This window comes from Podarcis muralis, chromosome 4 (assembly GCF_964188315.1).
Source record: "Podarcis muralis chromosome 4, rPodMur119.hap1.1, whole genome shotgun sequence".
Taxonomy (NCBI): Eukaryota; Metazoa; Chordata; class Lepidosauria; order Squamata; family Lacertidae; genus Podarcis; species Podarcis muralis.
Genome location: NC_135658.1, coordinates 8372063 through 8384580, shown reverse-complemented (window position 1 = coordinate 8384580; position 12518 = coordinate 8372063). Strand labels below are relative to the sequence as shown.

The following is a 12518-nucleotide window of genomic DNA, read 5'->3' as shown; positions in this document are numbered from 1 at the left end:
AATCTCCAATGCAATAAATGAAATTTAAAGGGCAAAGTAAAGGTAAAGGGACCCCTGACCATTAGGTCCAGTCGTGACCGACTCTGGGGTTGCGCGCTCATCTCGCTCTGTAGGCCGAGGGAGCCGGCGTACAGCTTCTGGGTCATGTGGCCAGCATGACTAAGCCGCTTCTGGCAAACCAGAGCAGCACACAGAAATGCCGTTTACATTCCCGCTGAAGTGGTACCTATTTATCTACTTGCACTTTGACGTGCTTTTGAACTGCTAGGTTGGCAGGAGCAGGAACCGAGCAACGGGAGCTCACCCCATCACGGGGATTTGAACCGCCAACTTTCCGATCGGCAAGCCCTAGGCTCTGTGGTTTACCCCACAGTGCCACCCGCGTCCCCTAAAGGGAAGAATACAAGTGTACTAATAAATATTACAGCAGTTGAAAGAGCCCCAGAGTCTGGAACTTCATAGGGAGAGGCAAGAAATGCGAGTTGACTGCTGCTCCTTTCTTATTCTCTTCCTGGGAAAGTTGTGTTGCGTTGAAATGTGGGGTGTGATGTCATTGCCCCAGATGTTTCCCTCCCCCATGTGAGTGGCAGTGGGGGAATATTCCAAGCAGTGATACCATGTCATGACTTGCTTTAAAGTGACATGTTAATGTTACTGGGGCAAGTACATTTATTTAAAAATAAAAACCCAAGAGTCCCAGGATGAGTTGCTAAATTTCTGGTTTTTGTCTATTTCTCTCTGATTATTATTTTTCTATGTTATCATTTCCTGCCCTTCACCCTCAGATCCCAGGGTGGGGTACCACAGTTCAAAATACATCATCGGAAACCGTTTAAAGCAAATTAGAATCACGAAAACAGGGCGGGTCCTAAAAACAGACAACGGCGTGTATATAACACAGCGCTGAGTGGAACTTGATGGATTAATTACAACCTGGTATTCTCTCTTGTGTCACACGAAGAAAAGTTGATTATAGTGAATCATACTAATTCTCTTTGGCTTCTTGTCAGGTGTGCCCTTTGGTACACCTCAGTGTGTCTCAGTGCATGTGCAAACCTTGGGATTTCCTGGGTGGGTCTGAGAGATTTTTTGAAACCTGTATCTCTTTCAAATCGGAACCAGTGAAGGCGGTGAAGGTCCTGTGTGAGTGTCTGGAGGCGGTTGGAGGATGGATGGCGGTTAACAGATTGAGGTTGAATCCTGACAAGAGAGAAGTACTGTTTTGGGGGGGACAGGAGGCGGGCAGGTGTGGAGGACTCCCTGATCCTGAATGGGGTAACTGTGCCCCTGAAGGAGCAGCTGCGCAGCCTGGGAGTCATTTTGGACTCACAGCTGTCCATGGAGGTGCCATAAGCTCCATCTGGAACGCAGGATGAGACCCTGCCTGCCCGCAGACTGTCTCGCCAGAGTGGTGCATGCTCTGGTTATCTCCCGCTTGGACTACTGCAATGCGCTCTATGTGGGGCTACCTTTGAAGGTGACTCAGAAACTACAACTAATCCAGAATGCGGCAGCTAGACTGGTGACTGGGAGCGGCCGTTGAGACCACATAACACTGGTCCTGAAAGACCTACATTGGCTCCCAGTACGTTTCCGAGCACAATTCAAAGTGTTGGTGCTGACCTTGAAAGCCCTAAACAGCCTCGGCCCAGTAGACCTGAAGGAGCGTCTCCACCCCCATCATTCAGCCCGGACACTGAGGTCCAGCGCCGAGGGCCTTCTGGTGGTTCCCTCGCTGTGAGAAGCCAAGTTACAGGGAAGCAGGCAGAGGGCCTTCTCGGTAGTGGCGCCCGCCCTGTGGAACGCCCTCCCACCAGATGCCAAAGAGAAAAATAACTACCAAATTTTAAAAGACATCTGAAGGCAGCCCTGTTTAGGGAAGCTTTGAATGTTTAATAGGTTATTGTATTTTAGTGTTTTGTTGGAAGCCGCCTAGAGTGGCTGGGGAAACCCAGCCAGATGGGTGGGGTATAAATAATAAATTATTATTATTATTATTATTATTATTATTATTATTATTATTATTATTATTACTACTACTACTACTACTACTGAGGGACGCGGGTGGTGCTGTGGGTAAAACCTCAGCGCCTAGGACTTGCTGATCGCATGGTTGGCGGTTCGAATCCCCGCGGCGGGGTGTGCTCCCATCGTTCGGTCCCAGCGCCTGCCAACCTAGCAGTTCAAAAGCACCCCCGGGTGCAAGTAGATAAATAGGGACCGCTTACCAGCGGGAAGTTAAACGGCGTTCCATGTGCTGCGCTGGCTCGCCAGATGCAGCTTGTCACGCTGGCCACGTAAGCCGGAAGTGTCTGCGGACAGCGCTGGCTCCCGGCCTATAGAGTGAGATGAGCGCACAACCCTAGAGTCTGGCAAGACTGGCCCGTATGGGCAGGGGTACCTTTACCTTTACTACTACTACTACTACTACTCTGAACAAGGTGGTGTAGAAAGGCAGGAAATTCCAAGCCCTGGGATTCCCGCTTCCACCTCTGTGTAGTCTGCCTGTCAAATACCAGAACAGGTCCGAGGGGCGCATTGCGGTTCCTTACAACATAAGGTGCGAAAGCATCACAGCTAGTCAGAAATAGGTTGCAACAGGAATTTCTGCAGGGCAGATCGTGGCAATAATTGTTGATACCCAAATGTTGAAAAACTCGTGGTTGAGTCATCCGTCGGGCATGCCTGTGTGGCAAAGGCAGGTTGTAAAATTCTGCCACAAGCATGCATTCTAATGAACACCCAGAAATGATCGCCAGGTGAAATGTGGATTTTGTTTTAAGTAGGAACAACCAGGATGTGTTGTCAAAGGGTGTTTTAATTTGATTGCACACCCTGCGCCGTTAACACCACTGCTTTGCTTCCAGATGCCGAAAAGGCATTTGACACAATGGAATGGGCTTGGTTGTTTTTATGTTGCCCTGTGACCTTCAGATGAAGGGCAGCGTATAAATTTGATAAATAATAAAATACACTAAATAATAATAAAGCCTTTGAGCACCTCGGCTTAAAAGAGGGGACCCATTAAGGTCAGCTGTGCTTTCAAAGTGTACTGTAAGTGAGCATCAAGGAAAAGGGAGGATCTGGGAATTGCTGGTTTCTTTCCCCATAAAATTAAATGAAAGCTTTCAAAACACATATCCAACATACAACATAAAAATACAATTCTGAAGAATCTCCTGGACTTCCCTCCTCCCCTTTGTGGGTCCTGTGGTTCTTGCATCTTTTGTGATTATCCAAACCTTTTACTTCTCCATTACATCCAAAATTCACCATTGAACTACAAGTGTTATTCCAATCCTATGAACGATGTTAACCGTTTTCAATGGTTTGTAAGATGAATGATGAATTTCCCCCATTCTTTATTAAAACTTTGGTCTTCCTGATTTCTGATTCTTCCGGTTATTTTGGTCATTTCAGCATAATCCATCAACTTAATCTGCCAGTCTTCTCTGGGAATTGTTGTAGGGAGCTGGAATGGTGAAGTCCAAATCCATTAAGGCCACAGTGCCTGGTTTCCATTGGGACTGGGATGGCAGAAGGCAGGGAGCCCATCAGTTGTTGGAGCTGGAGCCCAGGACAGGGAGGGGGTCACCCCACGGCTGGTGGTACGTTCTGGTTGATCTCGTGATGCCACCAACTTCTCCCAATTCCTTACCCTCTCAGGATCCAGGAAGTGGCTGACCCGCCTGGCACGCAACGCCGAAGCTCTGCAGAGGCGGGACAACAAGATGGCTGCCAACGGAACCCGAGAGGGGAAGCCAGAGGAGAGCACCACCCAGTACGCCGTCTTGGCCATTGTCCCGGTCTTCTGCGTGATGGGCCTGCTAGGGATCCTCTTCTGTAACCTGTTGATGAAGAAAGGCTATCACTGCACCGCCCACAAGGACACGGACGAGGAGGGGGCCAAATCCGAGAGGAACGGTAAGCCAGGGCAGGGCCAGGTCGGGATGTGAGCTCTTCCGAATTATGATCTCCATTGGCGCTCCCTGTATTTCAAATCATCGCATTTTGCAAGCGGTGCGGAGTGCACTTTTCAAAGAGCTATTAAGGCAATAGAGTAATTTATGTTTGTTTGTTTGTTTGTTTGTTTGTTTGTTTGTTTGTTTGTTTGTTTGTTTGTTTATTATTTGTACCCCGCCCATCTGGCCAGGTTTCCCCAGCCACTCTGGGCAGCACCCAACAGAATATAAAAAACACGATAAAACATCAAACCTTAAAAACTTCCCTAAACAGGGCTGCCTTCAGATGTTTTCTAAAAGTCAGATAGTTTAGTTGTTTATTTCCTTGACATGTGATGGTAGGGCGTTCCACAGGGCGGGTGCCACCACCGAGAAGGCCCTCTGCCTGGTTATTATTCAAGGTATAATAGTTCCCTTTAATTCTGCTTCCAAACTGTTATTCAGTCCAGTTACAATCCAATCTTGATAATAATCCCTTATACAACAGCTAGTGTTCTAACTTCAATTTGTGTTGACACATTTAAGAACTTATGATCCACAAGTGAAGTTCTCCTTTCTTCTTCCTGTGTGTGGTGTTTATTTTAACCATATTGTTCCTTTTGGTCCTTGCCAAATATTATGTCTATCTTCCCCATCATGCCTTGAGGCATTGCTATCATATTACCTCGTAGTCATCCAGGAAGCATTGCAGAACAAAAAATAATGTCAAATTATGTGTGGATGTTCCAGTATAATCCCACCACCAATGCAGTTATTAACACACACAGGTGGCGCTGTGGTCTAAACCCCTGAGCCTCTTGGGCTTGCCGATCGGAAGGTCGGCAGTTCGAATCCCCGCAATGGGGTGAGCTCCTGTTGCTCTGTCGCAGCTCTTGCCAACCTAGCAATTCAAAAGCACACCTGTGCAAGTAGATAAATAGGTACCATTGTGGTGGAAAGGTAAACAGTGTTTCCTTGCACTCTGGTTTCCATCACAGCGTCCCGTTGTGACAGAAGCAGTTGAGTCCTGCTGGCTGCAGGACCTGGAAAGCTGTCTGTGGACAAACGCCGGCTCCCTCAGCCTGAAAGCGAGATGAGCGCCGCAACCCCATAGTCCCCTTGGACTGGAGTTAACTTTCCAGGGGTCCTTTAAAAAAGGTAAAGGTACCCCTTACCGTTAGGTCCAGTCGCGGACAACTTTGGGGTTGCGGCGCTCATGTCACTCTATAGGCCGAGGGAGCCGGCATTTGTCCGCAGACAGCTTCCAGGTCATGTGGCCAGCATGACTAAGCCGCTTCTGGCGAACCAGAGCAGCGCACGGAAACGCCGTTTACCTTCCCGCCGGACCGGTACCTATTTATCTACTTGCACTTTGACGTGCTTTCAAACTTCTAGGTTGGCAGGAGCAGGGACCGAGCAATGGGAGCTCACCCCGTCGCGGGGATTCGAACTGCCGACCTTCGGATCGGCAAGCCCTGGGCTCAGTGCTTTAGACCACAGCGCCACCCGCGTCCCCCAGGGGTCCTTTACCTTTACCTATTATTGCATCAGTGAACTGTTGCAGATTAGACCCACAACAGAGCACAACTTCCTGTGTAGTAGAACAAGAAAGTGGGGCGCAGGTCAACTCTTTCGCTGAGACCTCGGAGGGTCATTGCTGGAGCAGGATCGTACCCTTTTGGCTAGTTGAGCTGGCTTGATGCAAGAGGGCTGCATCCGTTTCCTTCTGGTGTAGCAAGAAGTACAGGCTGCATGCTCATCTTGGGTGCAGATCCTGCACCCTTCTTCCTAGGTAAAGGGACCCCTGACCATTAGGTCCAGTCATGACTGACTCTGGGGTTGCGGCGCTCATCTCGTTTTATTGGCCGAGGGAGCCGGCGTACAGCTTCCGGGTCATGTGGCCAGCATGATGAAGCCACTTCTGGCAAACCAGAGCAGTGCACGAAAACACTTTTTACCTTCCCGCCGGACCGGTACCTATTTATCTACTTGCACTTTGACGTGCTTTTGAACTGCTAGGCTGGCAGGAGCAGGGACCGAGCAATGGGAGCTCACCCCATCGCGGGGATTCGAACTGCCGACCTTCTGATCGGCAAGTACTAGGCTCTGTGGTTTAACCCACAGCGCCACCCGCGTCCCCCACCCCTTAAAAGCAGCTCCGCCCTGGGCTGCAAAGTCTGGCAGCAGCAGAGCTTTTGTGGTGCATCATCTCTTCAAAGCACGTGCCCGTTCTGAAGGCGTTGGTTGTATCGGGGAGTGTCCATTTGCTTCTTTAAAGTTGTCATCTGTACAAACAGTCATAATCTCCTTTGTGCTCTTTGTTGTGTGTTGGTCGGTCCTGGTGTTCTTGTTCCACTCTCCCTATGGGCAGGGTAGAAAAGACTCAGCCAAAGAAGGGCTGCCAAGATAGGGCCAGATTTTGGTTTGATGAGGCCCTAAGCTACTGAAGGTAATGGGGTCCTTCATATGTCCAGCTGTCCTTTGTCAACAACAAATGGTCGCTGGTTTTGTGTTGAATATGCTATGGTAACTTATGGACCTAATAGGTATCTCAAGCCATTTGCACATGTTGCCATGCAAGCAGTCCATGCAGAATATAGGCACCCTATACAGTGGTACCTCGGGTTAAGAACTTAATCCATTCCTGAAGTCCGTTCTTAAACCAAATCCATTTTTTCCCTAATGAGGCCTCCTGCCGCTAGTGTCCTTCCACTGTTCAGCTTCCGTTTGCTGTTGTTATTGTTTAGTCATGTCCGACTCTTCGTGACCCCCTGGACCAGAGCACGCCATGCACTCTTGTCTTTCACTTCCTCCCGCACCTTGGTCAAACTCATGCTGGCACCTTCGAGAACACTATCCAACCATCTCGTCCTCCGCGGTCCCCTTCTCCTTGTGCCCTCCATCTTTCCCAACATCAGGGTCTTTTCCAGGGAGTCTTCTCTTCTCATGAGGTGGCCAAAGTCTTGGAGCCTCAGCTTTAGGATCTGTCCTTCCAGTGAGCACTCAGGGCTGATTTCCTTCAGAATGGATCGGTTGGATCTTCTTGCAGTCCATGGGACTCTCCAGAGTCTCCTCCAGCACCAGAATTCAAAAGCATCCATTCTTCGGCGATCAGCCTTCTTTATGGTCCAGCTCTCACTTCCATACATCACTACTGGGAAAACCGGAGCTTTAACTATATGGACCTTTGTCGGCTAGGTGATGTCTCTGCTTTTTAAGATGCTGTCTAGCTTTGTCATTGCTTTTCTCCCAAGAAGCAGGTGTCTTTTAATTCCGTGACTGTCGTCACCGTCTTCTTTCATAGACTGAGGTAAAGTCGCAAACCGGAACACTACTTCCGATTTTGCTGAGTTCATAAACTGAATAGTTCAAAAACAGGACTGTTTGTAAACCGAGGTACCATTGTATATAGAAAGGAGCAAACCAGTGATATTTAGGGAGCAGGCTAGCAGGTGGGGCCCATGACTTACATCATAGGAGCCTACACAACACAAAACACTGTTGCTGTATGTAGGTTTTATTTGTTTTTTATCTTATATTTTGGAAATGTACATCCAGTTGTTTTTTTATTTAATTTTTTGGGTGGTCCCGAGAGAGTGGGGCCCTAAGCTATAGCTTGTTTAGCTTATACGTAAATCTGGCACTGGCTGAGTGACAACTTGGCCAGCATTGCTGCCTCAGGGGAGGAAGAGAGTGTCAGAGGAAGAGGATTTGGCCAAGGGGGAAGCCCAGATTTCACCGGCAAAGCTGCAGCTGTGAGACCGGGAACCCTGCGCATAAGTCCATCCCCCACTATGAGGTCATTGTTGACTCAGGAAGGTCCTAAGGAGTTGCTGAGTTCCTGAACTCCACCACAGCATCTCCAGAAATTGGCTCCTCTTGTATTACCAGCAACAAGGAGGCTATTAAATTCAAATCACAAAACCTTTGCTCACAATATTGGGGCAAAGCTTTTGTTAAGCCAAGTAGCGTTACTCAGAGTGAAACATAACTGCAATGAGGGTGTTTCTTTGTTTCATAGCAAATACACATTGGAGCTAGGGTTTTATTATTTCTGTTTATGGTAAAAAGAAACAACTAACCGCAAGGCAGTTTACAGAAGAAGAAGAAGAAGAAGAAGAAGAAGAAGAAGAAGAAGAAGAAGAAGAAGAAGAAGAAGAAGAAGAAAGACAAAACAATAAAGTTATCAAGAAGAAGAAAACGACAGTATTTTCGAAAAGTTAAAATGACAGATTAAAACTCGCATAAACTTTCTAAACATCTGGGTAGACTTTTCTAAACAAGAATGTTTTCAGCAGCTGTCAAAAATAGTACAGTGAAGGCGCCTGAGATCAATAGGCAGGGAGTTCCAGAGTTGTAGGTGCTGCCACACTAAAAGATCAAGTTCCTACAAATGTGGGACAGGTATGTGGCACCTGTATCGGTGCCAATTGCTCTGACAGAAGCAATTGAGAGGGCAGATATTGTATGGTTGCCGGACACATGGCAGCCCATTTCTGCAGTGTAGATTTTGGCGATTTTCATTTAAAAAACAGTGGAGCCTCGGGTTGTGAACGTGATCCGTGCAGGGGGCACGTTCGCAATCCAAAGTGCCACCTCTGCGCACGCACATGACGTGATTCGGCGCTTCTCCGCATGCGCAAAGAGCGATTTAGCACTTCTGCGCATTTGCGGGCGCCGGAAGTAGCCTGAAAACGTGTAACCCACCGCAACAAAACAACAGGAGTGCGCCTATTGTGAATTTGACTGTGTCTCTCTCAGGTCACGCTCCTGAGATTTAAATCCTGCCGCGTGAGTCATTTTAATAAACCATCTTGATCATTTATTCTCATCCGGCCCTTCTATTAAAAGTACCCAAAGCAGCAGCATAGCATCTAATAATAAAGCCGAGCCATATAATCGAGAACAGTGTAAGTGCAATTAAGAAAGCAGTTTCTGCAGTCTGTAACTGAGAATGCATAATAATATGCACCCACTGTTTCTTTTTTAAGAAGATATGCCTTCTAGCAGAAAGGACAAGAGATATTACACTTTGAAACTGCCAGCAATAAAACCAGGGGTGTTAGGCACTCTGTGAACATAAAAATGCCTTTGGTTTCTGGTGTAGGAGACACAGAAAGGAGTCTGGTTCACGTCAGTCTGGGGCATTCCAGAGCAGAAGCGCCACCACAGAAAAGGGGTTCATCCAGCTTCTCTCTCTCTCTGTCTTGGCTTAATTTACATCACAGGGTGGTTGTAAGGGAGGAGGTGAAACTGGTTTGGCAATATGGGGTATTCCAGAGCCCATATAGAGTCCTTAAGTGGGTTGCATGGGTTGTGATTCGGTGCTTCTGCGCATGCATGACTGCCAAAACCCATAAGCAACCTGTTCCGGTACTTCTGGGTTTCGGCAGTCCGTAACCCAGAAAAACGCACCCTGAAGCGTCTGTAACCCGAGGTATGACTGTATTTACATCTCCATGTCAGTCTGTTATCCACATTTGTTATCCATCTAAAATGCCCATATTCTTTGTTACTTTACAAGTGAGATTAAAATCCTGCTAATGTTCTCATGGGACGCGGGTGGTGCTGTGGGTAAAAGCCTCAGTGCCTAGGACTTGCTGATCGAAAGGTCGGCGGTTCGAATCCCCGCGGCGGGGTGCGCTCCCGTCGTTCGGTCCCAGCGCCTGCCAACCTAGCAGTTCGAAAGCACCCCCGGGTGCAAGTAGATAAATAGGGACCGCTTACCAGCGGGAAGGTAAACGACGTTCCATGTGCTGCGCTGGCTCGCCAGATGCAGCTTGTCACGCTGGCCACGTGACCCGGAAGTGTCTCCGGACAGCGCTGGCTCCCGGCCTCTTGAGTGAGATGAGCGCACAACCCTAGAGTCTGGCAAGACTGGCCCGTACGGGCAGGGGTACCTTTACCTTTAATGTTCTCACCTGCTTACAATGGTCTCCTAAACAGATTATATTTTTTTCCAATACAGTGGTACCTCGGGTTACAGACGCTTCAGGTTACAGACTCCGCTAACCCAGAAATAGTACCTTGGGTTAAGAACTTTGCTTCAGGATGAGAACAGAAATCGTGCTCTGGCGGCGTGGCGGCAGTGGGAGGCCCCATTAGCTAAAGTGGTGCTTCAGGTTAAGAACGGACCTCCAGAATGAATTAAGTACTTAACCCGAGGTACCACTGTAATAATAATAATAATAATAGCAATAATAAGAATAATGAACCACTACATAGCCAAACAGGTAAAACATCAATACAGTGGTTCCTGGGGTTAAGTACTTAATTCGTTCCGGAGGTCCGTTCTTAACCTGAAACTGTTCTTAACCTGAAGCACCACTTTAGCTAATGGAGCCTCCTGCTGCTGCCGCACGATTTCTGTTCTCATCCTGAAGCAAAGTTCTTAACCTGAAGCACTATTTCTGGGTCAGCGGAATCTGTAACCTGAAGCGTATGTAACCCGAGGTACCACTGTAAAAACAACTGAAGCCAGTGCCACTGTATTTGCCAAGTCAGCTTGTGGGCCAAACCTCTATGTAAAAAGATATTCTGTAAATAAAAATGTTATCGCTGCACAAAGTACGAATGAGCCTTCCTGTAGTTCCAGGGACTGACTCCCTTGACCTGCCGACCCCTTTTTGACTCAGCTGGCTTCAGAGCAGGTCAGCCAAGCCAGGGAGAGCGTTTTTCATCCTGCTGTCGTTTTCTCCTTAGGGAATAATCCTGGCTACAGAATAGAAGATGCCAATGAAGACACCATTGGAGTCCTGGTGCGTCTGATCACAGAGAAGAAAGGTGAGCCTTGCACAGGAAAGAGGGGGGCCGGGGACCTTTGCTTTATCCGTTCGTTATGGGTGGTCAAAGTCCCTCCTCCTTGAGTCCCGTTCATTGGCAAGCTCAGTGCCAGAGTCTCTGCCTGCATGTGTGGGAATGTTCAGGGTGGCAGGAGAGTATAAGGTAAAGGGACCCCTGACCATTAGGTCCAGTCGTGACCGACTCTGGGGTTGCGGCACTCATCTCGCTTTATTGGCCAAGGGAGCCGGCGTACAGCTTCCGGGTCATGTGGCCAGCATGACTAATCCGCTTCTGGCGAACCAGAGCAGCGCACGGAAACGCCATTTACCTTCCCACCGGAGTGGTACCTAATGATCTACTTGCACTTTGACGTGCTTTTGAACTGCTAGGTTGGCAGGAGCAGGGACCGAGAAACGGGAGCTCACCCCATCATGGGGTTTCGAACCGCTGACCTTCTGATCGGCAAGTCCTAGGCTCTGTGGCTTAACCCACAGCGCCACCCTCGTCCCTAGGAGAGGATATATTGCTTATTAATATCCTTCCCAACTTTCGCCAGCAAGTTCCTTTACTTAGCAGAGCTTACATTCCCCTTTACAAAGCAGAAAACTTGTTGCAAGTCTTTACAGAAGATTGGAAGAAGTATATGAATTATTTGAAGAGCAACTGTAATCAACAAATTACGCTAGTGGGACTACAAGAAGTTTTGTAAGGAGAAATATACAAAGTGTTACAAAGTAGGAAAAGATAGAGATATTGGTTATGAGTTTGAAATGTAATAAGGAAAATAAGAAAAGCATAATGAGAGATTAGATTGAAAATTTTCAGACAGGATTGATGGAAGTCAAAAATTTGAATAAGATGTAAAAGTATGTTTAATTACTGTTGAAAATGATACGTTAAAAAAAACACTAATAAAAATTATATTTAAAAAGAAAGAAAAAAAGAAAACTTGTTGCAAACTCGTGTGAGTTTCTTAAGACAATACATAATTCAGTCTGGCTTGTCCAGGTTGAAATGCGTTATAATATTTTCCTGGTAAGACCCCTTGAATTCCTCCTGAAAGAATAAAGACACCACAGTCTTACTCGTAAGGAACAAAAAGAAAGTTTACTCGGGATCAGGCAGGGCACAGTGAGATCCCTGAAGGCAGCCTTTAGGCTTAAAGATACAAGCATATGCAAACAGGTTTACCCCATATGTGGGTTGACCTAGGGACTGCAGTTAGCAGTCCTGGAAGTTCGCAGGACGAAAGGAAGATAGAAAAGAGAGAGACAGGCAGCATGGTGTGGCCTTTTACCAGGTCTGGAAAGGTTACGCCCACCCACTAGTCATATGCAAAAGGAAGGATTCTCCAGCCAGGTGTAACAGGAAGTTTCAACTGGCTGGACCAAACATTCCCCTGCATGACCACTCTAGGAAAACAAGGAATGTTGTACTTGACTGCTCTCAGTGGATTACATACCACAGCAGGCAGAAGGTCCCCAGGTCCAATCCCCAAAGGCATCTCTGGCAGAGTTGAGAGATGATGCCCTGCCTGCAACCCAGGAGAGCCAGGGCTGAGCTAGATGCACCATGGCGCTGTGGGTTAAACCACAGAGCCTAGGACTTGCCGATCAGAAAGTCGGCGGTTCGAATCCCCGCAACGGGGTGAGCTCCCATTGCTCTGTCCCAGCTCCTGCCAACCTAGCAGTTCGAAAGCATGTCAAAGCCTGCTCCCTAAAATATCACTGGTTTGCTCCTTTCTATATATAGGGTGCCTACATTCTGCATGTGCAAATGGCTGTAGATAAGTAT

General features: G+C 47.7%; 1 protein-coding gene across 1 annotated transcript in view; it reads left to right on the top strand.

Annotated features, from left to right (window-relative positions):
* The window catches only part of RELT (RELT TNF receptor), an 89533-nt gene that overhangs the window by 63180 nt on the left and 13835 nt on the right, over positions 1-12518 (top strand). The window contains exons 6-7 of the mRNA XM_077926891.1: positions 3667-3924; positions 10644-10724. Of these exons, the coding sequence (XP_077783017.1) occupies positions 3667-3924; positions 10644-10724 (339 nt within the window). The remainder of the gene's footprint in view (positions 1-3666; positions 3925-10643; positions 10725-12518) is intronic.